Here is a 25,868-nt window from a genome sequence, read left to right as displayed (position 1 = left end):
AGATTACATTACTCTAAATAAAGAAGGAATTGTTGCTGACATCACCTTAAATATACTGCGTATTGACATGTTTTTGAAGGAATTACAGTTGTGTGGAACAAGTCATAATCAAATTTAGTTCAATCAGTTGCAGCATATATTTTAAAAATAAAAACGTATTAGGATACAAATACATGAAAAGGCCTTATCAGCCTTACTCTTTATGTACCAAATTTTTAAATCCATGCTTATTTGCAAGCAAAAAAACATGTACATTGGTAAGATTGTGGAATTATATATATTCGGGAAAAGAGTAATTGCACATACACACAAATTCCGGACCACTACTTCCTTTAAAATCACTGAAAGAAAAAAAAAAGCAGTGAGGGACCAGCCCCTTTAGAAATTCAGTACAATATGTTTAAACCCATACAAGGAAAAGTCACCAAGATTTAAACACAAATAACAAAAGGAAAAGGAGAAAAAGAAACAAGAGAATTAAGTCAAACACTCTGTTAACTGAATTCAGACTCTGGGCTTTTACAGGGTATTAATCTAATATATGCCAAATTAGATTTTCAAATTCCATAACATTTGATTTCTTTTCTAAAACCAGTTTACCCTCAATCCCAGAAGTTTTTCTTTCAAAGATAAACTACAATTCTAAGTGGAATTTCTATTCAACTAGGAGTTCTGTTGGTTTTTTTTAAGTATTTATGAATCATATTTATGATATTTACGATTTTACTCTCCCCAAACATTACTTGTGACTTTAATAAAGTTAAGACTGATGTAAGAACTAAAAGATGGTTTACTGTGTATTAAATAATGCTCATTTTAAAGCAGGGCCACTTGCACACTGTTTGTCAACTAAAATAATGTCAGAAAAGTTTTCAGACATCTGGGAATTTCTTCCAACTTAACAACTCAAACACCACCAAAATTATCCAGGAATTTCAGGATAAAATAGGTCTGCTTTGGAAACACATCCCCAATAATATATATAATTGATCACTGGTAACCTTTCTCATTTGTGCTGTGGGGACAAAATCCTTGAGCTTGAAGAAACCATAACTATGTTCCGGTCTGCACCAGGGATAGTTTGCACAGGATTTTTAGCAGTTGGAGAGCTTGAAGCTTTCCTTCATATCCTGTTTAATGGGACTTCTAATTAATGTCACTCGTAAACTTTAAATTGCAGAGTGAGATCATCCACACACAATTCCTTCATTATGGCTAGTCCACTCACACTGAAGTAGTGTTGAAACATTAAGTCTGCGAGTTGTTCAAGAGCCAATAAAGAACTGCAACAGGATGCCCAAGCAGTCCTTGTATGGTGCGTAAATTTAACGTGGCTTCAAAACAGGAGAGCAGAGGAAACACCTTTAGGAATTCTCTGGGGTATGATTTAACAATACAAAACAAGAGTGGAAACTAAAGCTGAAAGAAAAACTGGATAAAGCAATAACAAAAGAAGTTGTTCATTTTGGGGAGAGACTCTGGGGACCAGAAGTTTAAGATATGAAGTTGTAAAGCAAAGTTCGCTCTTCAGGCAGCCCAGGTGTATATAATGTCACAATTGTCCAAAGATGTATTGATGTAGCATTGGAATTTTCTGCAACATCATGTAATCAGAACACAATAACTCTTAGGAGCGTCTTGACATTTCTGAAAATATGTGAATATGCAGGTGAATGACTGAATGAATAGGGAAAATATTCTATTGTGTACTAAAAAATAGATAAATCTCTTTACATAAGTCAGTATCCTACAATTTGACATTTATTTTGGCAATAAAGTATCAATTAGGATATAAGGAAGAGCCATGTAAAAAAGTTAATAATTACATACACTCGTATATACACATACTTATACATACACAGAAAATGAATGTGTGGCATCCATTATAGCTTAAATATTTAGTTATCTTTCTGGTTAAAGATATAGTTAGAGAAATAATATCAAAAAGATTCTTCATCACAAAAGAAGTCAGAGAAGAAAAATTAAGATCAAGAAAAGCAGAAATACCAAAGGAGAATCTATATTCCATCAACTTCTTACCAAACTGTGGAACATTTGTTATAAGAAAAGTAGACAAGCCTAGGACCAGTGATCAGGAAGTCCTCTAATTTGACATAATAAGAAACAGACTTACGGACCACAGCATGCTGGAATTACTATACTTCAGAAAAGAATTTCTGGGTGATGTCAAAAGACAAGAAGAATAAAATGTGGCTTTGTAAAGGCTTTGAGAGACAGAAACAAACAAGAAGTCCATCCTGAAAAAAGAGAAAAGAATGGAGAGAAAAAATAGCCAAAGTGGGAAAAGAGAAACTCTGCATGTCACTAGGTATCGCAGACCAGTGACTGGTAAGACTCCCAAACTCCCAGGGTTTTTGCTCTAGCTGAATCCTGGAAAAATGGTTCATTTATTCTACAGATATTTAGCACACACTAGGTGCCAGGCCCTGTGTAAGCAGCAGGAGAACGGAGAGTGAAAAAGGCAGACAAGGACCCTACTCTCTCAGAGCTTACATTCTAATGGACAGGCAATAGAGAAATTAGCAAGATTAACTTTTGATAGTGGTAACCCAGCTGTTAAGGGAATAAACAGGGTAATGTGATAGAAAGTACTAGGGAAGTATTCAGGGAAGGCCACTGTAGAGATGTCATTTGCACTGACACTGGAGTGACAAGAGGAACAAATCTAGTGAAGATCTGAGGAAAGAATGTTCTAGACACACGGGGTGGCTAGTACAAAGGTTCTGAGGAGAAAATAGACTTGAAATGCTTGAGGGGAGAAAGTTTTTGCTGCTGTGGTGAGCTGGCTGTGGAGGGTGTAGCATAAGGTGGCGCCACAGAGGATGGGTGGGCTAGATAACAGGGCTTACTGGTTGGAATAAGGAGTGTAGATTTTAACCTAAGGGCAACAGGAAGACAAGAAAGGTTTTTAACACCAAGAAAGAGTTGGGAGAGAGTATGGGAATACAATGTAAAAGTTTATATTATTAAAAGATTACTATAGCCAATGTGTGGAGTCAAAATTTTAGGGGGATTAGAGTAGAAGGAGGTTGACCAATCAGGGAATAATTATAGCACAATAGGCATAATTACAGAACAACAGGCAAAATGAGTTAATGGCATCTTGAATTTGAATAGTCATAGTGAAGATGAAGAGAAGTTGATAAACTCAAGATACAGTTTGAAAATAGATCCAATAGCATTTTCTGATAAATCAGATACGGGGAGGAGAAGACAATGGAAAGAGAGAAATCAAGGAACATTTTTAAGTCCATGGAACGGGCAGAGGCATTCACTGAATTAAGAAATAGAGAAAGAAGCAGTTTAAGGATGGTGAGATCAAGACTTCTACTTTGCACACGGTAAGCTTGAAATACCTTTTAGATATCTAGGATGGAACATAAAATAGGCATTTTGATGTATGAATCTGGCATTTAAGAAAAAAACCAGTGTTTAAGACATCAATTGGCACAGCACAAGTATTTTGATATTACATCAAACCACAGGATTGGATGATTGGATAAATTTTCCTGGGAAGATATTGTAGACAGAGTAAAGGCCAGGACCCACAGCCAGGCCTGAGACCCTTTAACATTTAGAGGTTAGAGAACCTATGTAGGGAATTGAGAAGGGGAGCAGTCTGTGAAGTAGACAAAAACCCCAGGAGAAAGAGGTATCATGGAAATGAAAAGAGAAACATGTTACAAGGTGCAAGTGATCAAATTGTCTACTACTGCCAAGTGTTTTTGTAAGATGAGGACAGAAAAATCACCACTGGATTTGGAAGATGGAGATCACTGGTGACCTTGAGAAGGGCAGAGACTAAAGGCTGAGTAGAGTGCTAGGGAGGCTTGATTAAATTGGGTATGGGGGTGGGGTTGGCACTGTTAAAAGTAGAAATTGGACCAGTTGTTTCCAATTTTGCTTGAAAGAAGAGCATAAAATAGGGCAGTGGCTGAAGGGGTACCTGGGAGGTGTTACAAGAGCATGATCCAGTAGAGGTTCACAGTCATCCTATTCTGGTTTCTAGGCTTTCATACAAATATCTAGGATGAAAAGCAGGATCTTGAATTACTTACTGAGTGACTTATCGAAATGTTTTCTGAACATCTACTAGATGTGAGGCACTGTGGCAGTAATTAGAATACAACTAAAGATATGGCCTCTGAATTTCAGCACTTGAGCTCCTGCTAGGGAGCAGAACCTTCATCTGAGGCTTGCGGAATTTTTCCACAAGTTTTTTGTTCCAAGGAACCAAAAAAGTAGGCTAAGCTCCAGGTCCTTCTGGACATACCATTTGATGACAGACTTTAATGAATAGTGTGTCGATAAGCGCTTCTACCTTCCCCACAGATACACTGTTTACTTAAAGAACAAATTGTCTGGTCTTGCAGACATGCAAAGAAGAATACGAAATAAATAGAAGTGAGTCTGCATGCACTAAAAATTGCATAAAATGTATGTTGACATTTAGGGAATATCTACTTATATATAAAAGTGTAAAGAAAATTAGCAACAAGAAAAATACTCCCAAAGAAACAAAGTAAAAAGTGAAGATATCAATGAAAGAAAAGAAACTGCAAACACTGGGTGGTCCCAAGATTCCAAACAGCTAAAATTTGCTAGCTGAGTAAGGAATTGGAGAGGAGCATCAGCTGAAGTCATTCAGCTATGATCAATCAGTATTTTTCTGAGAGATCATAAGCTACTCTGAGGGCAGACGATAAAAGTCTTCTGGTGGGAAAGACCTCCTCTGTTCTAATCTCCTGATTTGCACTGGCTGCTGATCCCTTAGTAACCCTTAGTGCTCCACAATCTTCCTATCCCCACTGTCTTCCCCAAATTATGGTTACCATCTGACTTGGTTCATCTTCTGGATGATGATGGATGACTTAATTACAGAAATGAAGGTAAAAATGAAATACAAACGGAGAGGCCAGATATGGACAAAGGGGCAAACACACAGCCCTCTTACTATGGTTCCTTATTAATAAGCTTTGTAATTCCCAATGCCCAGGAGACCTGCATAACCACACTGGTGAGAGACTGAATAAAGAAAGAACAAAATGAGGGAAAGCAACACTTATTGCATGCCTCTTACATGCCAGTAATTCTGCCGAGGTTTTTCATGCTTTTTTCAGATTGGTTTCTGAACAATCCTGAGTTGCCTATGGATGAGGAAACAGTGAACAAAAAGAGGTAAGAGTCTTGCCCAAATTCACACAGCAGCACAGACTGTGTGATTCTAAATACCATTATCTTCCATATAAAACACTGTGGATTACATATGCTTAAAATATATTAAATTGAGAAGCAATTACATGGAAAACAGTAAGTCAAACAATATATAAGTGTAACTTGTACTTTGGGGTGCTTTGAATGAGCATTTTTTGTTCAGTTTTCATAGGTTATCTAAGCTAAAAATTAGATCAAAATAAACTTTATGATATATTTTTAAAACCCAGATTAACGATGATAATTAGGTATTAAATCTGTTTCAAATGGAATAAAAATTTACATCTACACCACCACTACAAAAAGTGTACACATATACACACTCAATTATTATCTTCATACCTAATTGAGAGTGAGTTGCAGACATAACACCCCATTGGTGGAGAACAGCATCTAGAAACCAAGATCCAGCATGCTAGGTACACTTATTGCTACTAGGGTGAAACTGATTTTAGGCTCTTTCAGTGGGACACTGGTAGGAAAGATACATCTGTGTATACACACACACCAATATCTATTTTATCTATTTTGTATCTATCTATCTACGTGTATTTTTAAAACATCAGGCCATACTGATGCCTCTAATTTCAGTCAACACAATAGGACGTATGCTAGTCCTCCCCCGTTCCATATTCATAACTCCCTTCTTCAACAGAGAGAAGGCAGGTTCCCATTACCCTTAACTTATTTCCTCATACCTCCTGCATGTAACCAATCTGCTGACCCTATCAGTCCCAACTGCCTCCTTAGTCTTACCCACCTCCTGAGACTTCATCCTAGTCACCTCTTCAGCCCCAACCACGTCCTGGGCCCAACACACCCCCTTGGTCCTAACTGCTTCCTCAGCCCTGACCCCACAGGCCACTGCAACCCTGGCTGCCTCAAGGGAAGGGAAGGAAACCAAAAACATGTTTTAAAAAAAGAAGAGGAAAGGGGGAAAAGGGGGGCAGGGGGACAGGAATAGGTAGTGGAAGAGCTCACCCTCATTCTTGAATGACTGTCTACTTGGGAATAATCTAGGCTAGCAATTGTTTTCTAACTTCAATTCCCCTTGAAGACATTCCATTTTGGGGGACCTCTATTACTGCTTTAGAGAAGCCAGCTGTCACACTAATTGTTGTTTATGCTGTTGTTGTTTTTTAGAAAGTTGTCTTTTCTCTCTGTTTGACCAGAAGATTTTCTCTTTGAACAGTGTACGTAGTGGTTAGGAGCACAGCTTCAAAAGCCAGATTGTCTGAATTCAAATCCCAGCTTGACTGAATTCAAATCCCAGCTTGACCACAGACTAGCAGTGTAATGTTGTAAAAATTTTCTAACTTTTCTGTGCCTTTTCTCTTCAGGAAAATGAGAATAATAATGAGTTGATGTCTATAAATATATGAGTTGGTATACATAAAGTGCTTAGAAGAGTACCTGGCACAAAGAAACCACTATCTAAGTGTTTGTAATTACTACTAGTAGTAGTTATTGTAGTAGTCTTTGCTATATTGAAGGTTTATCATGATATATACAGGTACAGATTTAAACTTACCCTGCTTGGGACCCACAAACTTCTTCAATGTAAGGATTCATGTTCTAGTAATTCTGAAAATATCTCAGCCATTTTTCTTCTGGAACTCTTGTCTGGAACTAGTTTTAACATTAATTTCTGGACTTGAGTTTCTAATCTGATGAAAACAGTATAAATCCATACTCAATAACCACCTATAGCACAGACGTGGAGTTTCCATTTTTCCCCCAAGAAACTTATTTTCTCCCATTCAAAGTCCCAGACTAAGATGACACTATTGCTTATCTTGGTCAATGATTAGAGTTTTTCTAGTAGTGCTTTCCCTGAGAGGGCACCTTTCAGGTTCCCAGGTTTATTGACTGGTCTCAGCTCCAGCTAACTACCCAAGGCTACATTTCATATACCTGCATGTATACTTCACACTAACTATGAAAGCCTATCACATGCTTATATATGCAATTTGGGCACTTGATAATTGTCTTTTTGACACAAATTCCTAAAAATGGAACTGATCCAAAAAGAGCAAGCTGAACAGCAAAGCGGTTATCTTGTGAAATCTGGAGTTATTAAGACGTTAAGTTTAAATCTTGACTTTGCCACTTCATACCTGTTATTACCCTGGGGGAAGAAAATCCAAACTCTTTGAGTCCTAGTTTTCACAGTTCTAATACAGGAGTGAGAATAATTATTATGAGGAAAGAATACAGTACATGCAAAATGTGCAGCACAGCACCAAGTCCATGATGGCTTTGATAGATGTTACTATTATTGCTGTTGTTATTCTAAGTGTTTTCAATTTTTATCCATATTGCTAAATTACCAAATAGAAAGACTATCCCTGTTTACATACCCACCAACAGTGTGCTTTTGTTTTTCTGTTTTGTTTTGAGACATGATCTTGCTATGTCTCCCAGGCTGGAGTGCAGTGGCATGCCTCCACCACCTGGGCTCAAGAGATCCTCCCACCTCAGCCTCCTGACTAACTGGGGTGATGGGAGCACCACCATACTCAGCTAATTTTGTTTTTAATTTTTTTGTAAAGACAGAGTCTCCCTGGGTTTCCTAGGCTGGTCTCGAACTCCTGGACTCCAGCAATCCAATTGCTTCGGCCTCCCAAAGTGCTGAGATTACAGGTGTGAGCCACCGCACTTGACCAACAGTATGAATTTCTATGTCTTTCCATTCTTGCCAACAATAGGTCTTGTGACTCTGTTAATTTTATAGATGGAAAATATTTTTATTTGCACTGATATGATTACTGGTACAGTTGTACATCATTTCATAGGCTTGCTGCTAATTTATTTGTGTGTGTGTGTGTGTGTGTGTGTGTGTGTATGTGTGGCCAGTTTAAGATCTTTGTTCATTTTTCTATGGGTATATATGTTTCCTCTTGATCTGTAAAAGTTGTTCATATATTAAAGATAAAAACATCCTCACCTATATGCTGCTTCTTTTAAAAAATTCTTTACTTTTGGTAGAGACAGGTTCTTGCTATGTTACTCAGGCTGGTCTTGAACTCCTGGCCTCAAGCAATCCTCCTGCCTCAGCTTCCCAAAGTGCTGGGGTTACAGGTGTGAGCCACCACACCTGGCTTATATGTTGCTTCTTTGTTACATGAACTTCGGATATAAAAGCACTTCCCTGATATTTCACTGTAAAAATAAACTAAAGATGTAGTCTTTACTGATATATATTGCAGTGGTTTTGGTTATTGACATTTTTGTGTGTATTTCATGTGAAAACAGCATAGGAATTATCTTTCTAGGTCAGGTCCCATCTTGCCTAACCAGTACAAAATTCTGTTACTAACGAGTGACCTGGAGAACATGATAAAAAAACAAGTAATCATGTTTATCAGAATAATACTTACAATCAATTAGGATCTGCTCAGTTTACAGGAAGATTTACTATAGCTTAGTCTCTCACCAGTTATGAAATAAATTCACCCAAAGCCTTTTAAAATCATTTTTTTTTTGCCGCTGTTTAGTGACTCTACTTATATTTTAAGGAACTTTCCAGAATGCTCCTTCAACTTGCTGCTTTCCAGATCTACCATCTTGGTCCATATTCACCTTATCCATGCCATTCATGATTTGATAGATTTTTACTTTCTAGGCCAAAGAGTCCTAATCTTTCACTTTGTCCTTATATGTCAATTCCTCCTCACTCCCTCCTGCTTCTTTGATCATTTTATAATAAATTGGCACCACAATAATGAAATTTACTGAGAAAACCAGATTTTGAGATGCTGCCATAACTAATGAAGTCAGAGAAATGATGAAAAGGGCTTTAATGAGGTTTGAATACAGTTGGAATATTACAGATAGAAAATCAATTTGGAAAATGCTGTCAGCTTCATCCATGAAGAAAAAATTATTTAAACACACACATCTAAAGGACAGGAGTAACTGTGAAGGCAATGAAGAACTAAGAATTATTTTATAATTGAGAAAAACTCATTCTCTTTTATCTATCTATCTGCCTCTCTGTCTACTATATATAATATTTTGTTATGATTAAAAGTCTCACTGGGTAGATATACAAATATCTTGGATATTCAAATTCTGGAAGGTCTAGTAAATAATTAAGCATTTAATTATTTTAACTAACTCTTAATGCTATATAATCTTGGAGGCAGAAGGAAGAGGCTTTTTTTGGCTCCTTTGCAATACCACTTACAAGATGATGCATAATTTTGCTCATCCCATAGAATGTATTTTATATTCTTCAAGAGAAAAACTGAATTTGTGGATCCAAGACTAGTAGGTATTTTGCAGAATAAAAGGATATCTTTTCCGTAAAGCCATTTTTGACAAGTACTGTGAAGCAACGTGCACAGCAAAGGGAGAGCACTCTTTAAATAGATTATATCAGATCATAGAACGATTGGGAGCTATACTTCTCTTAAAGTAACATAAGATCTGGAAAACTGCTTCCGGTCTGGGTTAGTTAAGCATTCAGTAGATTCTCAGTTCTTTATCATTGAAAATTAAATAAAAGCTACAGCTTTCCTTTCTAAAACAAAACAAACAAAATAAAAAAACCAAGAAAACCCATATACAATTAGAGAATTTTATAGAATTCTGAATGTAAGTTTCTATAAGTTACTGGGATCTCAGGTCCCTAGGCTAAGAAACTCTTGACTCTAGAGCAATTTCGGTTATATTTTTCTGTTTTTTAAAATTTTGCTTTTAAGCCTATCACTGAATGCCTAATATATAAACCAATCTCCTGTTTCTACCTTAGGTACTCCGTCTATTATTTTGGAGCCTAGAAGACTGAAAGTTCCATGTCCTCATCTATAAGCTCTTCATTGGTACTTTGCATGGGAAAGCCTTGCCATGTCCTGAAAGCTGATCTCCACTCTCTGCTATGAACAACTCAAATGGAGCGTCCTGTTTAATTACATTGGAGACCTAAGGATTTGCCAGAACATTCTTGCTAATTTGACATATAAGAAGCCAACCACCACCCATTTGCTCCATGCCTACTTCCTAGGATACTTCCTTAAGAGTTTACTATATGTAGCCAGGCGCAGTGGCTCATGCCTGTAATCCCAGCACTTTAGGAGGTGGAGGCGGGAGGATCATCTAAGGTCAGGAGTTCGAGACCAGCCTGGTCAACATGGTGAAACCCTGTCTCTATTAAAAATACAAAAATTAGCTGGCAGTAGTTGTGGGCGCCTGTAATCCCAGCTACTCGGGAGGCTGAGGCTACTCGGGAGAATCGCTTGAATCAGGGAGGTGGAGATTGCAGTGAGCTGAGACCACACCACTACACTCCAGCCTGGGCAACAGAGCGAGACTACATCTCAAAAAACAAAACAAAAACAAAAACAAACAAAAAAATCAAAAAGTGTTTACTGTGTGATTCTGTTCTCCAATATATAAACCTGACTCATTTTGGTGATGGGCTCTTTCCTACCCCTCGCTTTATCTTTTCAGAGTCCCAGGATATCTCATTATACACAGAAGTCAGGCTATGGCAAGTGAGGTTGAAAGTATATCTGAGAAAAGTCAACTTTCCAACTCTAATCCTCTTTCACAATATTTAAGCAGTTTTATTGAGGTATAATTAATATATAAATAACTGCATATATTTAGTGCATACAGTTTGATGAGTTTGAACATTGAAAACACCCATGATACCATCACCACAATCAGGTTAACAGACACATGCAATATTTCTCAGTGTTTCCTTGTATCCCGTTGTTGCTCTTTGTAGTAAGAACATGTACCATGAGATCTACACTCTTTACAAATTCTGAAGTACACAATACTGTATTGTCAAGCATAGGCATTATGTTGTACAAAAGATTTCTACAAATTTAGCAGATAATTAAAACTTTATATACACTGAACAACCATTTCCCCCACACTCCAGAAGTTTCATTGTTAAAGAGGAAAAAGGTGACTTCTGAGAGTAACAGATACATATTTATTCAAATCCAACTACAGCATATTCTAAAATCAAAGATAATCTTTAAACAAACAGCTACTGTGCCAGACTATTAACTGCCTACTTTATAGCCATTCCCACCCTCTTATGTTAACAGAACCCTGTTTTCTTTGGGACAACAATATGCCCAATCTGTAACTCACTATTAGTACTGTTAGTCTAAACCAGTCACATTTCCAAGTAATATGTGTCTCAAATACATGACAGATAGCCGAGATATTGATTCCCTTAACTCTCAGGGCAGAAGGACTGGGCCTAGATTAGCAGAAGCATTCTGTTCACCCTCAGGATGTACAACAAATGTTATCATTTCCTACACGTGCCATAAAGGGAAAAACATCAGTCAGGAAGCATGGTTCTAAGCCAAATTCTGTTCCCTTTGATAGATACTCAATTTCTCTCCTCTCCTTACAGCTAGCAGTAATTCAGTTCTGGCCAATGCAATATTAGGGAAAGTCGGCTGAGAGCCTCCTGGAAATGCTTGTTGTAACATACAAAAGGACAGAAATAAGAGGATAGCATATTAGCAGTGTCTTTTCCCTTTTTTCCTACCTCGAACAAAAATACAATGCCTAAAACCTCAACAGCCATCTCACTACCATGACGTAACAAAGCATGAGGATAAAAGACCAATAACTAGCCAGACACAGTGGCTCATTGCTGTGATCTTAGCACTTTGGGAGGATGAGGCAGACAGATTGCCTGAGCTCCAGAGTTTGAGACCACCCTGGGGGCAACATGGTGAAACTCCATTTCTACTAAAATACAAAAAATTAGCTGGGCATGGTGGTGCACACGTGTAGTCCCAGCTACTTGGGAGGCTGAGACATGAGAACTGCTTGAACCCTGGAGGTGGAGGTTGTAGCCTGAGTGACAGAGCAAGACTCTGTCTCAAAAACAAAAACAACAACAACAAAAAACAAACCAGACCAACAGCTAAGAATAATGGTGCAGAGAGATGGAAAGAGTTTGAGACTTTATATTGTTGAACATCAGACTCAAGGTCAACAACTGACTACTTTGAAAATGGGAAGTAGACAATTGTTGATCTTGGGCCCGATGTTCAACAATATAAACTTGACTGATGCACATTAATGAAGGGAATATTTTAAGTCTTTTTTTCTCTGAAGCATCCTATAATTCTCAGTTTTATAGGAATATCAACCCTCTTGTTCTTCCTAGATTAATGCTTTATTATCTATTAATATCTACACAACTTTAAGTCTTAGTGGGGTGACATCAGCTTTAATGTTAATCATTTCTATTGCATTCTTCATGGCTCAGAATTTCAGCCTCCTAGAAATTTCAACATATTATGGCAGTACTGGTTGTTAATCCAGCAGCTAAGTGGAAATTCCAAGAGGCACAGTAAATTCACATATTCAAGGGTTATGGTGATTAAAAAACAAAAACTCTGAACCGAAAATGTGGGAACAAATGTATTTCAGATATTCTGAAAGATAATTTAACTTTTATTGCAATATATAGGAAACACAGAAAGAGAAATTTTTTAATGGGTATGTACAGGCAAAGGCTTGGGAATATTTAGGTACTCTCAAGCTATCTATAAATATAGAAGTCAAAAACATCAACCAGTGTTTCTCAGTAAATAAAAAGCACACTCCAAAAAAAAAAAAAAAAATGCAACTTTGGAAATCTCTTCTAAAAAGTAAGTGCAATAACACTTTCGCTTCCAAATAAAAAAAAAAATGTTATTTAATATGACACATTAAAAAAAAGCCATACTGTCAAACTCAAAAAAATACATATTGTATGATTCAATGTATAGGGTGTTCTGGAAAAGGCAAAACTAAAGGGATAAACAAACAGATCAGTGGTTGCCAAGGGCTGGGAGGGAGGGGAAGGGCTGGGAGGGAGGGGGACAGAGTCATTGCCTACAAAAGGGCACAGGGAAACTTTGGGGGTGATGGAATGTTCTACATCTTGATTATAGTGGTCATTATATATTAAACAATTATCAAAACTTACAGAACTGTATACTAAAAAAGGGTGACTTTTACTCCATGTAAATTATATCTTAATTTTAAAATGGGGGAATAGCACATCTGTGAACTGATAAGAAACAAGTTATTTTATGCTGGGTTAAGCCATGCTGTGGTAACTAATCAAGAACCTGAGAAACAGAGCTGTTGTCCTATATATTATGTAAATTTTTAAGCTATAAATATGTATGGTAGAACTAATGCTGTGTTGGATAGTTGTATGTGTTCAAGACTTTTAATGGTATCAATTTCATAACTGAGTTAGATAGCAAATTATTAGGCTTCAAGTCCAAATACAGCATATTCTAAAATCAAAGATAATCTTTAAACAAACAGCTACTGTGCCGGACTGTCAACTGCCTGCTTTATAGCCATTCCCACCCTCTTATGTTAACAGAACCTTGTTTTCTTTGGGACAACAAAATGCCCAATCTAGGATATGACTCACTGTTAGTCTAGTTAGTCTAAACCAGTCACATTTCCAAGTAATAAGTGCCTCAAATACATGACAGATAGCCGAGATATTAAGGGATCACAAAAAGTTATATCCTTTGCTGTGGAAATAAGCAATTAATCTTAACATTTCATAGCACAATTGTGCCTTCCAATGGGAAGGAGATACACATGATATATTCAATAATGATAAATTGCAGATGTTAATAGTTCACTTAGCTTTTAAGGACATTTAATAGTTACAGAGTATCTCTCACACATCATATCATCTGATTCTCACCAACTGGTTATATCATCTGATTCTAACCAACAAGGTTAGAAAGGTAAGGTATCATTATTTTTCTCCACTATATAGATGAGAAAATAGAGACCCAATAAGTTAGATGATTTGTCTACAATCCTAACATTAGTATTAATAGAGAGTCAGGAAATAAACTAAGATATTCTGATCCCAAATCTAATAATTTCCTCTCTATATCAGTCTGTCAATTAAAGGCAATATATCTCAAAACTCTTTCCCAAATCTCAAACTACAAAGCCAACTAAAACTGACAAAAAGTCTATATGAATACTCAAATACAGCTCTACACCTTTTAAAATGGTCCTATTAAATTAAAATGAGAATATAGCACAGGCAGGATTTTAGGCAAGGAAAGCTACTGCTCTAATAAAAAGGAAAGTAGACACACATAGACTTCCTACAGTGAGCCAGGCCCACTGTTTTAAATTTAATATCACAAAGATCCCTAAGAATAGGTATTATTATTATCCTCATTTTACATTTAGAGAAATTTGGATCAAGGATAATAAGCTGTCCAAAGTTACCTAGTTTATCAAGGATGGATAAACTAGCATTCATCCGAGGATGGATTATAATCCAAGTCTGTTGGATTCTGAAGCCCTTTGTCCTAAGAGCCAAAAGAAAAATATTTTAAACCTACACACTTATACATTGAGTCAAAATTTCAGTAGTTCCATAACATTGAATCTTAATGAAGGTTGTTTTAAAAGATCTTTTAAGGCATAGCTTGTTCATAGATTCTTCACCTTTATTTATGTATTTATTTTGAGACGGAGTCTTGCTCTGTTGCCCAGGCTGGAGTGCAATGGCATGATCTCAGCTCACTGCAACCTCCGCCTCTCCAGTTCAAGCGATTCTTCTGCCTCAGCCTCCCGAGTAACTGGAATTACATACGTGAGCCACCACGACTGGCTAGGTTTTGTATTTTTTTTCTTTTTAGTAGAGATGGGGTTTCACCATTTTGGCCAGGCTGGTCTAGAACTCCTGACTCAGATGATTCACCTGGCCTGGCCTCCCAAAGTACTGGGATTACAGGTGTGAGCCACCCTGCCCAGCCTTCTTCACCTTTAAAACGAGGATTGCTTCTGTCTTCCTTTTAAATATGTGTCAAACTTCCTTAGGTGTCTTGAAGTGATCTGAGTTCCCCAAAAGCAGGTATTTTTATACCCATATCAACCTTTATAGACCACTGTGGTGCCCTATAGCAAGGTCCACCAGACCACGAGACGGAAAAACAAAATGAGCCAAATAAGATAAGAAATAATTCTAGGAATTGTGACATTTCCCTTAAAATAAGACTCTGCTTTAAAATTCCATAGTAAATATTTTTAAATATCTGTTTTGTCTTTCAATAAAACACTCATGACTTTTGAATTATAAGACAGAAAGAATGGCTTATTTTTTAAAATCTTCTAACCCAGCACAGAGTAATGCACATATAGGCACTTGAAAAATATTTCATGGTGAGGGTGATAGTAATGATGATTAGGTAGTTACTTTCACATTCATTTGTCTTTAGTGGTTTTCATTATATTAAAAGTGAAGAAGAAAAATAATTTTTAGTTTCTCCTGTTTTATACTGTCACTGAAGCCTATAGGTGATCTGTTTCTAGGTGTACTTTTTAAAATAAAGAGATGTAAGTCATGCACTTGCTGGAATAAAACTTACATAATGAAGTTCATTTTGCTTGTCAAGTGCAGATAAAAGGAAGAAGGGAAATAACAGTTTAAATGTAAAAGGCACCTTTTCCCTAACTCCTCAACTATTTCACACAATAAAATGAATAATTTAACTACCTGAAACTTCACATGTGCAGAACACTGCATGCAGACCAGTGGCATTTTCACTTCGAATTTGTATAGTCTTTAGTCAATACACTTCATCTGCATTTCTAACACCTGCTTCGGTCGGCTGTGAAGTACACTGTTATCTCTACAGTCATCTCTTATCTTTACTCTGTCCATCTAGCCAAAAAAAAATTACGTGATAGAATATAATTACTTGGCCTAAAAGATATGGGGAGTAATTCACATGATTTTCTCAAAGGCATTTTCCTTTATCTTATCAAGAGATAATTTTAAAACAAATTACTAATTAATGTTGTCATTCTTTATAGCATACACCTCCTTCAAACATTAGCATTAATTGTACATAGCAGAAGTAACAACATCTACTTGCTCAGCAATGAGTGTCTGTTTTGGGTGCAAAGAAAGAAAGCCATTAACTGTAATGACTGATAACATTTATAAAGCATACAAATATGCCTACTGGGCTTGTTATTGTTATATTGCTTGTTATTAAAATGATGTTTTTCTAGCTTAGCCTGCCTAACATGACGTAAGTTAAATTTTATGTATATCAACATAAACAGCCAATTTTTGACTTCAGCTAATCTGTCAATGACTCACATTTTTACATGGAGGATTTAAGCAAAAGATTAATACATTTTTAAGGATTTATAAATTTTTTTATCTGTGTTACACAATTTTATATGGATGATTTAAGCAAAACATTTAAAGCCTGAGTTCTCTGCTACAAAAATTATCTTAGAACGGGAGGAGAAATGGGGAGCAGTTGGGGGAGAAGAACTAGAATAAAACTGAACTATCTATTGTTCTTACTCTCTGCTTATTTCCTGAATAGCACTTAATTATAATGTAATTATTCTATCTGTTGTCTGTTTCCCTCTCTGAATGGAAATTTCATTTGAGAAAGGATCATATCTGGCTGTTCACCACTCCCTTTCCAATGTCTAGCTTAGTTCCAGGCACACAGTAAATACTCAATAAATATTTCTTATACAAACAAACTTTTTAAAATTTCAACCATATTGAATTAGAAGAGATTCTGAAGGACTTCCTAAACTTCTCTATACCTTTAAAAACTTCATTTATCCTTTAAAAATTGATATATATGGAAAAAATATGTATCTGGAAAACCTTCGTTTATCTAGGATCACTGTAGAATAATACATAAGCTGCTTTTCTAAATAAGCTGATTTTCTCAGATAGCCAAAGATGACCCCTTTAAGATTCTAAGACATTTTAATTCCAATTATTTTAAGTGTGCCATTCAAACACATATTATTACTTACTTCTTTAGCTTTTTAAAAAAAATAGATTTCACATAATTTAATTATTAATGTCTTATAATCAAAATTGTATATTAAAATGCTTTTACATTCTGTCATATAATATTGTGGTACCTTCAGATACTAATGAGATAGGTAAGGCTGTATGTCCCTAAATCAAAGGGACCTATCAACATAGACTCATATTTAGTCATTTTGTTGTCTTCATTCTTGCTATTTTCAGTATTTTATCTTCTAGCTGCTTCTTCGCTACAGGTTCTTATTCCTAATAAGTTTTAATGTACTACTCAGGATGAATTAAAGATTCACTAAATAACTAACCTATAACAGAAATATTACGAAAACATTAAACTATCTTTTGCTTTTTTGTTCAACTGTAAATACTATCGTTTGCAGACTTTCCATTCAAGCTAAGCCATTAAGCCTGTCACCCAGAGTAGGGTAAACATGGTCTGTAGCATCAAAGTTGTTATTCAGTTTTGAGAGTCATATAAGGTTTACTTGATGAGTTCCTAGAGGGAAAAGAGTCTTGAAAAAGATTCTCAGTATCCTTGACAGAGAAAGGGATTTTCTAGAGTCCTTAAATTCCTATTACAGATTAAGGGTCAAATCCAGTAGAGCTTAATATCAATCCTGACCATGAAGAAAGAGAAGTTCAGGATATGATCCCAGGGAACTTTTAATGGCCCAGGGAGCAAGCCCACTATGCTTCTGAACTGCAGGAAGAGAAATTCAGAAAGATATGAAAGAAGAGGAGGATGGGGAGGTCAGATACTAGGGTTCCTGCTTGAAAGGGATGGTCAAGTAGAAATGTCCAGAACGCAGAACACTGGGACTAGTCAACAGCTTGCTCAGGTATAGCCTTGGGGAAGCTGCAAATTCCCAGAAAGCTCACGTAGGGCCCTCCTCAACATGACTAGGAAGCAACAGCATTGTGCTGATGAAAGGAGATGTCTAGATAAATAAGCATTAAATAAAACTCCAATAAAGGTGATCCAAACACACCCATGTGCCCCCACGAAAAGACACCAAGTAGGCACTTGAAAAATATGACAACCCAGAACCAAACATAAGGCTTTTCCACAACCCTTCTAGCCCATTCTAAGACTCCACCAGGGGCTGACACCCAGTTCACCAGTGTTCAGAGCTCACTTAGATGCCGGGCACTGTGGTTCACACCTGTAATCCTAGCACTTTGGGAAGCCAAGGCGAGAGGACCACCTGAGGTCAGGAGTTCGAGACTAGCCTGGCCAACATGGTGAAACCCTGTCTCTACTAAAAATACAAAAATTAGCCAGGTGTGGTGGTACACGTCTGTCATCCCAGTTACTCAGGAGGCTAAGCCAGAGAACCACTTGAACCCAGGAGACAGAGGTTGCAGTGAGCTGAGGTTATACCACTGCACACCAGCCTGGGTGAAAAAGTGAGACTCCATCAAAAAAAAAAAGAAAAAGAAAAGGAAAAAAACCCACAATAACTCACTGAGAAAACTGCCTAACAGCTTACACAGACATCTGGTCATGACTTTTATAAAAACCTATACATTACTGAAAGTAAAATACTCAACAGTGGAAGCTGGGCAAAACAAAAGCAAAAGTCAGGTGGGGGAGCAGAAACCTCCTTAAAAATCTTAATTTAATAGTCTCAGAATTAATATTCTCATTCCTAATGCAAATAAGACACAGTGAACTGTTGAGAAAACAATAGAAAAAAATTAACTAACTTCCAAAGAGAAGGATAGCTTAATAATTCAATGGATATTCAAATTTTTGGACTACTTCCAGGAAATAAAAAGCTAAACTTTATGGAGAGATAAACAGAGGGACAATCTCATTTATGTGGATTAGCTTGAGAAAAAAAGAATGTGAGTCAGGATTGAGTACCGAAAAGTTCAAATTATGGAACATTTTAAGAGAAAGAAACATTTACTACTTTCTGTAACTTGAACTAACCTCTGGTTTAAAATGGAATTCCTTCAGCTACATGATATAATGGAAAGTAGACTGTCAAGAAATAGTAGGAACTGGATTCTGGTTGTGATTCTTCTCATTACCAGCTGGATAAGCTTGGACAAACCCCTTGATCTTTCTGAATCTCAAGTTCATCATCTATTAAATGGCAAAAATAATAACAGCCTATATTTATGGAGTATTTACTACCATGTTACATGCTCTGTGAATATTTAACACCACATACTTCATTTAATCCCTACAAACATCCACAAGGTTGACACAGTTGCTATTATATTTTCATCCAGGGAATGGAGGCACAGTAAAGGGATACAAACACAGGCAGTCTGACTCCAGAATCAGTCTCATTGGAAATTCAGTTTCAGCAATACTGTACCTGCCTCACAGGAGAGCTGTGGTCCTTATCTGAGGACCACAATATGTAAAAGTGCTTTGAAAGCTATATGATGCTTTACATATAAGAAATCAATAGTATTTAATGAATAGATTAATTCATTCAAGACTAGCAGAGTTCATCTGTAATTGAATCAATAGAGTATACTTTGAGTTTATTTCTCAAGTATATTAAAAATATCTACCACAAAATTATTTGCAGTATGAACATGTATGATCAACTTTAATCCTATTCCAACCCAGCTTGAAATATCATAGATTGCGAATTAGTTAGGTACACAGCCACAAAGAGCACTGTACAAATAGTGAGGAAAGCTCCCCAGGCTCTCTCTTGCTCAGAAGCTATTCCTTTTTCAGTCCAATTCCAACAAACTGCTTTCCAAGTCTAGAGAAATTTAAAAACATTGGTTGCTCTCCCAGCAATACTATACCTATTCTCAGGTATGTTCAGAACCTAGTCCAGTGTCTGGCATGGAGCAGACACTTGGCTGAATGACTGAGTGAGAATGATTAGCTTAGAGCAAGGGAGATGCCAGAAATTAAAGCCAAGACAATCTAACTCAGAAAGCACTGTGGCATAGGAGTCACTTAGTGTGGAGGCAAAAACTCCAAACACTTCAGCATGGTTAGAAGTCAGCATGGTTAGCATGAGAGTCATGCCTAGTATGCTTGTCAAGAGAGTAATGATCAACTAGGGTCACCAACAAAAGGTTAAACCACAGAGAATTTTAGAAGAGTGGAAAGTATATGATGCACTTTAAAATATTTTTATTTAATACGGTAAAAAAATGTTTATAGAGTTGTTTAAAAGAATAAATGCTGAGCTAGCTAGAAAGCATGAACACATTCATTTCTTCACCTGACTATTTGAGAAACTCTGCTAGGATATCAATGAGCCTCGGCCCTTGCTCTCCAAGAACTTACAACCTGGTGATATTCTGGTGATAGAAGACAGAAATCAAAAAAATTTACACAAATCATTATTTGAAGTTCTGATAGGTGCTTTAAAGAAACTGCACTACATACCAGGAGAGTATTCAGAAAGAGAATCTGGTCTTTCTGAATACTCTACTAGAAAAGAACTCAGAACTTACAAATGTCTTCCTATCTCATTTGGATTTAAAGCCAAAATCTTTTCAATGACCCACAAGGTCCTAACTTTATAATCTGGACACTTATTACATATCTGAATTCATCTTCATTGCCCTCTCTGTTCTGGCCGTTCTCCTACCTCAATATCTTTGTACTTTGAGTTATCTCTATATGAAACAAACACCATTTCCCCAAATATCCTCATGGCTTGCTCTCTCACCTCCTTCAAGCCTCTGCTCAAATATTCTTTTATAAATGAGACTGTCACCTAACACCTTTCAATAAAATGCAGCCCCTCTAGTTTTATCCCTTTCCTACTTCATTTCTATATTCTCCATAAGACACACACACACACACACACACACACACACATAACATTGTAAAAGTGTACATTTTAGTTGTTATATTCCCTCACTAGAATGTAAGCACCGTAAGTGTTTGATACATTTTCATGGCCTCACTATAGAGTAGAAGCTCAGCAAAGTTATTTGTTGAATAAATGAACTGGAGAGACTGTAACCATGCCCTTATGGCAGATGCCTTGTTGGTGAAGAAGATGGCACAGGATGAAGCTCGAGAGACAGGCAAGAAATAGACCATGGAGAATCTTTTAAGCCACATAAAGGACTTTGGTATTTATCTCAAGAAAGTCATTGAAGGATTTTAAGCAGAAAAATGACACGATCAGTTTACATATTTCCAGATAATTTTAACTACTATGTGGAGAATAGAATGAAATGGGCTAAAAAGAGATGAGAAAATCAAGAGCAACTCTCATCTCCAGGGTGCACACAAGTTTTGTTGTCTCTCTATGTGAAGGTGTATACACCCTTAACACACGCTGCTGTAAAAACAACTTATTGCTTGCCTATCACAGTAGTATTTGCAAAGTTCCCAATACAAACTCTCAAAATTTAAATGCTTCTTTCCCAAATCTTTTCCTTCTGAATAAGCCCTGAAATAAATATGTACTTTTAGCAAATTCTATTTGCTTCGACAGCAATATATAATATAGTGAAGACTTTAAGCTTGCACAAAACATATCTCTATGAACAAGGTCCATAAAGGTTAAGAGTAGCCTAATTTTCTGTGATTCTTTTAGCTACAGATTTGGCTAACGGCTTGGATAGCATGGGAAAGAAGATAAGTGAGAAAAACATTGGTGATTTAACCTCTAGTGTTCCCTTAAGGACAAACATTTGTCACCTTGACAGCAAGGTGAAAGGTTTGCAGCAAGCATGCTTATAACAGGACTCTCTCCTCTCTCTCCTCCCTGGGGACCTGTGAGTTCTGAACAGACAATATCTGAACAGATGATGATGATGATGATGATGATGATGAACATCATCACAGAAAAGAACAGAAAAGAACATCACAGAAAAGAACATCACAGAAAAGAACAGGGGAGGAAAAGAGATTGAGACCCCACATAACTCAGAACCTCAAACTGAAACGAAGCTCCAGGGACCGTCACAAAGATTTAGCATTTGCGCTCTTCTTCCTAAGCTTCCACTTAAGGTTAGAGTAATCAACCCTATAAATTATCACAAAACATTCAAACATTGTCCAATGTTAACAGCATGGATTCCATTGCTAATAATTACTAGTGTGTTTTAAAGCTGAATTCCTAGGCATATATAGCTCCACTTTTGACACAAATCTCTAGTTTTCAGGGTTTACCATTCTGATGTGAAAATCAGCTGCAGGCTTAAATCAGACACTAAAACAAGCCTGATGTTTACTCTTCATGAATACACATAACCCAAATTAGCATTAAAATGATGATACCCATGCATCAAAAAGAATAATAGAATCTCTGTTTTAGCCTAAAAGCTACATTGCTTAGAGTATTTTCAAAGGTGAAATAGGAAAAGATATTTTGAAAGCCAAAGAATTTTTTTAAAAAAAAGAATTAAAGTTTTTTATGATCGTTTTTAATTTAATTTACCTGTGACATGTGAAAAACCAACGGAAAGTGCATTTCCTGCTCTCTCTTACCACTCGATACAACACTTCTGACACCAGATGTGTAGGAGTGTTTCCCCACACACCAAGCAATTCTTCAGTAGACACCAACTGGATGTGCTCTAATTCATTTCAATTCTAACACTCTACACCTGCAGAGTGTCAGATCCCAAAGCTGAGGGCTCAATCCCACAAGGCTATCCCCCACTTCAGATGACAACTTCAAGCTCCAGGTTGTGGCTTGTGCTTCTACCTGACCAGCTATAAATCAGGGTTCCCACAACCCCTCCTCAGGTTTGATTAATTTGCTAAAGCTCACAAAACTCAGGAAGAACACTTGTGTTTGCCAGATTACGATAAAGGATATTACAAAGTACACAGATGAAGAGCCAGATGGAAGATATGCATAGGGCAAGGCATGTGGGAAGGGGCACAGAGCTTCTGTGCCCTCTCCAGGGCACACTGGGAACCTCCATGCATTTGGCTATCAGTAAGCACTCTGAACCCTGTCCTTTTGGATTTTTATGGAGGCTTCACTATGTAGGCATGATTGATTAAGTCGTTGGCCATTGGTGATCAACTCAACCTTCAGCCCAGGAGGTTGGGAGATGGTATTGAAAGTCCCTACCCTCTAATCAAGCCTTGGTCTTTCTGGTGACAAGCCCACTCCTCAAACTATCTAGAGGCCAATCAGCCACATTAGCACACAAAAGTCACTCTTTTCATTCTGGAGATTCCAAGGATTTTAGGAGCTTTATACTAAAAAGTACATATTTCACCATATCACATTTAACTTAATTTCATTAATTTAATTTTAGGAATCAGTGACATTGATCTATGTGTTCCTTTGATGGATGAAATTTTACCTAGAAACTATTTTACACTTTTATTTTGAAAAATATCTTACATTAAAATCACTATTAAAGGCCAGGCACAGTGGCTCATGCCTGTAATCCCAGCACTTTGGGAGGCTGAAGTTGGCAGATCACATAAGGTCAGGAGGTCAAGACCAGCGTAGCCAACATGGTGAAATCCCTTCTCTACTAACAATAAAAAAATTCGCCGGGAATGGTGGCTGGTGCCTGCCATCCCAGCTACTCAGGAGGCTGAGGCACGAGAATCGCTTGAGCCCAGGAGGCAGAGGTTATAGTGAGCTGATATCATGCCACTGCACTCCCGTCGGGGTAACAGAGCAAGACTCCATCTGAAAAAAAAAAAAAAAAAAAAAAAAAATCACAAAGCTATCATCCATTTCATTTCAATATCTACCCTATGTCTAATCATTACTGTTTCTAAGTACTGTCAGAGGACTAAAATTATTTTTAATAAGAAAATGAGCTTTTTAACATAATGAATACTAACAAACATAATAAAAAAGTAAGGTTACAAAGTATACCAAAAAATGTATGAGAATGAAGGGGAGTGGCCATATAGAACTGAAGACTGGGACACAGGAAGGATGAGATCAGAAGTCAAGAGGAAAACAAAAGAGAGAGGAGAATTAATGGTCGAACTAAAAGACTCTCTATTCACTTAACATCCATGTGTTGTTCATTCATGAAAAAAAAAACCAGTTATCTCTACTATATCTACCTCTGGACACCACATCACTAATACATATCAAATGAAATGTTTAGTTATCTCACTCATAATGGTTTTCTCACCTAAATTTCCTGTTTTTGTTCATGATGCATCACAACAATTAATCTTAAGATCTTTGAGTCCCCAGTCTCTTTATGCTTCTCAAATTTCCTGGCCTTTTTACCATATAATATTCCAGAAGCTTTCAGGAAAACCTTGGTCAGTATAAGTATGTAGTAAAAAACACCATCACAGTGATGCTTTAAAAACTTACCTATTAGGGATTCATGTTGAAATTACATGATCGCCAGAGTTTGCTTCAAAATAATACCTGAGAAGAAGAAAGTGGATGGAAGTGTAGAGGAAGAAAAGACTGGGCCGAGTTGACATCTGTAGAAGCTGAGAGATAGGTACACAGGACTTATTAATATTGTTTGGTCTAGTCTGCATACATTTCAAAGTTTCTAATTTTAAAAATCTTGCTGTTGTTTTTTTTAAGGGTCAGAGATTTAGGAAAATATCATATTTGGGGGCTAGATAAGAACTTTCAACAGCTGGGCACGGTAGCTCATTCCTGTAATCCCAGCACATTGAGGGGCTGAGGCAGGAGGATTGCTTGAGGCTGAGAGTTGAAGACCAGCCTAGGCAACATAGCAAGATTCTGTCTCTACACAAAAATTTTAAAAATTAGCTGAGTGTGGCATTGCAGACCTGTAGTCCCAGCTACTAAGAAGGCTGAGATGGGAGGATTGCTTGAGCCCTGGAGGTTGAGGCCGCAGTGAGATATAATTGCACCACTGTACTCCAGCCTGGGGGACAGAGCAAGATCCTGTCTCTAAAAATAAAAAAGGTCTTGAGAAAGGCTTATACAGAGAATTTTGGGGTAAAATACTCTGGATAATAATAGTAGCACCTACCATTTATGAATGCTTGCTAATGGGCCACTCTGCTAAGCATTTGAGAGATTTGATCTTATTTAATCTCTATCAGTACTCCTAGTTAGGTATCCCCAACTCAAAACTCAGTAGAGACTCCTCCTCCAGTATCAAGTCCTTGCATACAGTAGTCACTAGGTTAATATTAACTGTCTAATAATTGAATAAATGATTAAGAAAGTTTTTCCTTTTTCTTTTGTGTTTGTGGTCCTTTATTTGTAAGACAATTGAAAAGCTCTAGCCAAAGTGTTCATTATTGTTCATCTGGGCTCAGAATACTCTACACAGCATCTTTCACTCACCAACTTACCAACAAACACATGGCTACCAGGCCATTTCTCCCAATATAGAACTTTGTCCATGATACACTCCTTGAAAACTCTTCGGCAATGCCTCACATGGTATCAAGTCCAAGTTAAGCCTCTCACTCAGGCTTTCTAAAATACTATCTCACCTAATTTCCACTAGCCACCAAGAATGGGCTTACTCCAGTAAATGCCCCTCTTTTCACTTTCTTGCCTGCAACTGACCATTCATTCATTTATTTGTCATATGTTGATCATCTGCTATGTACCACACACCGTATTTGCCATTACATTTATATATAGAGAGATATAACAGTGAGCATAACAGGCATGGTCCCTGCCCTTACTGGGCCACATCGTCTCTCAGGTTGACCTTCTCCAGTTGGGCTCTTCTCAGTTTTCAAGATCTTCACGCTTAACATTCACCAGCATCCTTTCCTGATCACTTCAACCTATTGTGTCCTCTCTTCCTTAATTGATGATGTCACATATTTGAGCACTTAATTATATTTTGTCTTGTGTTTCCTTTTCTGAGTGTTTTACTTAGGCATGTCTCCTTTCTTCAATTACACTCT

At 37.0% G+C, this 25,868-nt stretch overlaps 1 protein-coding gene across 4 annotated transcripts in view; it reads right to left on the bottom strand.

Annotated features, from left to right (window-relative positions):
* Window positions 1–25,868, bottom strand: part of SLC10A7 (solute carrier family 10 member 7) — a 259,177-nt gene that overhangs the window by 133,689 nt on the left and 99,620 nt on the right. Inside the window, exons 6-7 of one of the 4 annotated variants that reach the window (XM_050791782.1) lie at window positions 24,328–24,384; window positions 13,072–23,676 (exon numbers count right to left, since the gene is read on the bottom strand). The exons of 2 other annotated variants lie outside the window; for them this stretch is intronic. In XM_050791782.1, coding sequence (XP_050647739.1) covers window positions 24,373–24,384 — 12 coding nt within the window. In that variant the 3' untranslated portion in view covers window positions 13,072–23,676; window positions 24,328–24,372. Of the gene's footprint in view, window positions 1–13,071; window positions 24,385–25,868 lie in introns of those variants that run through there. One more of the 4 variants, XM_050791781.1, reaches the window with a different exon arrangement.

This window comes from Macaca thibetana, chromosome 5 (assembly GCF_024542745.1).
Source record: "Macaca thibetana thibetana isolate TM-01 chromosome 5, ASM2454274v1, whole genome shotgun sequence".
NCBI classification, from domain to species: Eukaryota; Metazoa; Chordata; class Mammalia; order Primates; family Cercopithecidae; genus Macaca; species Macaca thibetana.
This window is presented reverse-complemented; position numbering and strand designations above follow the sequence as displayed.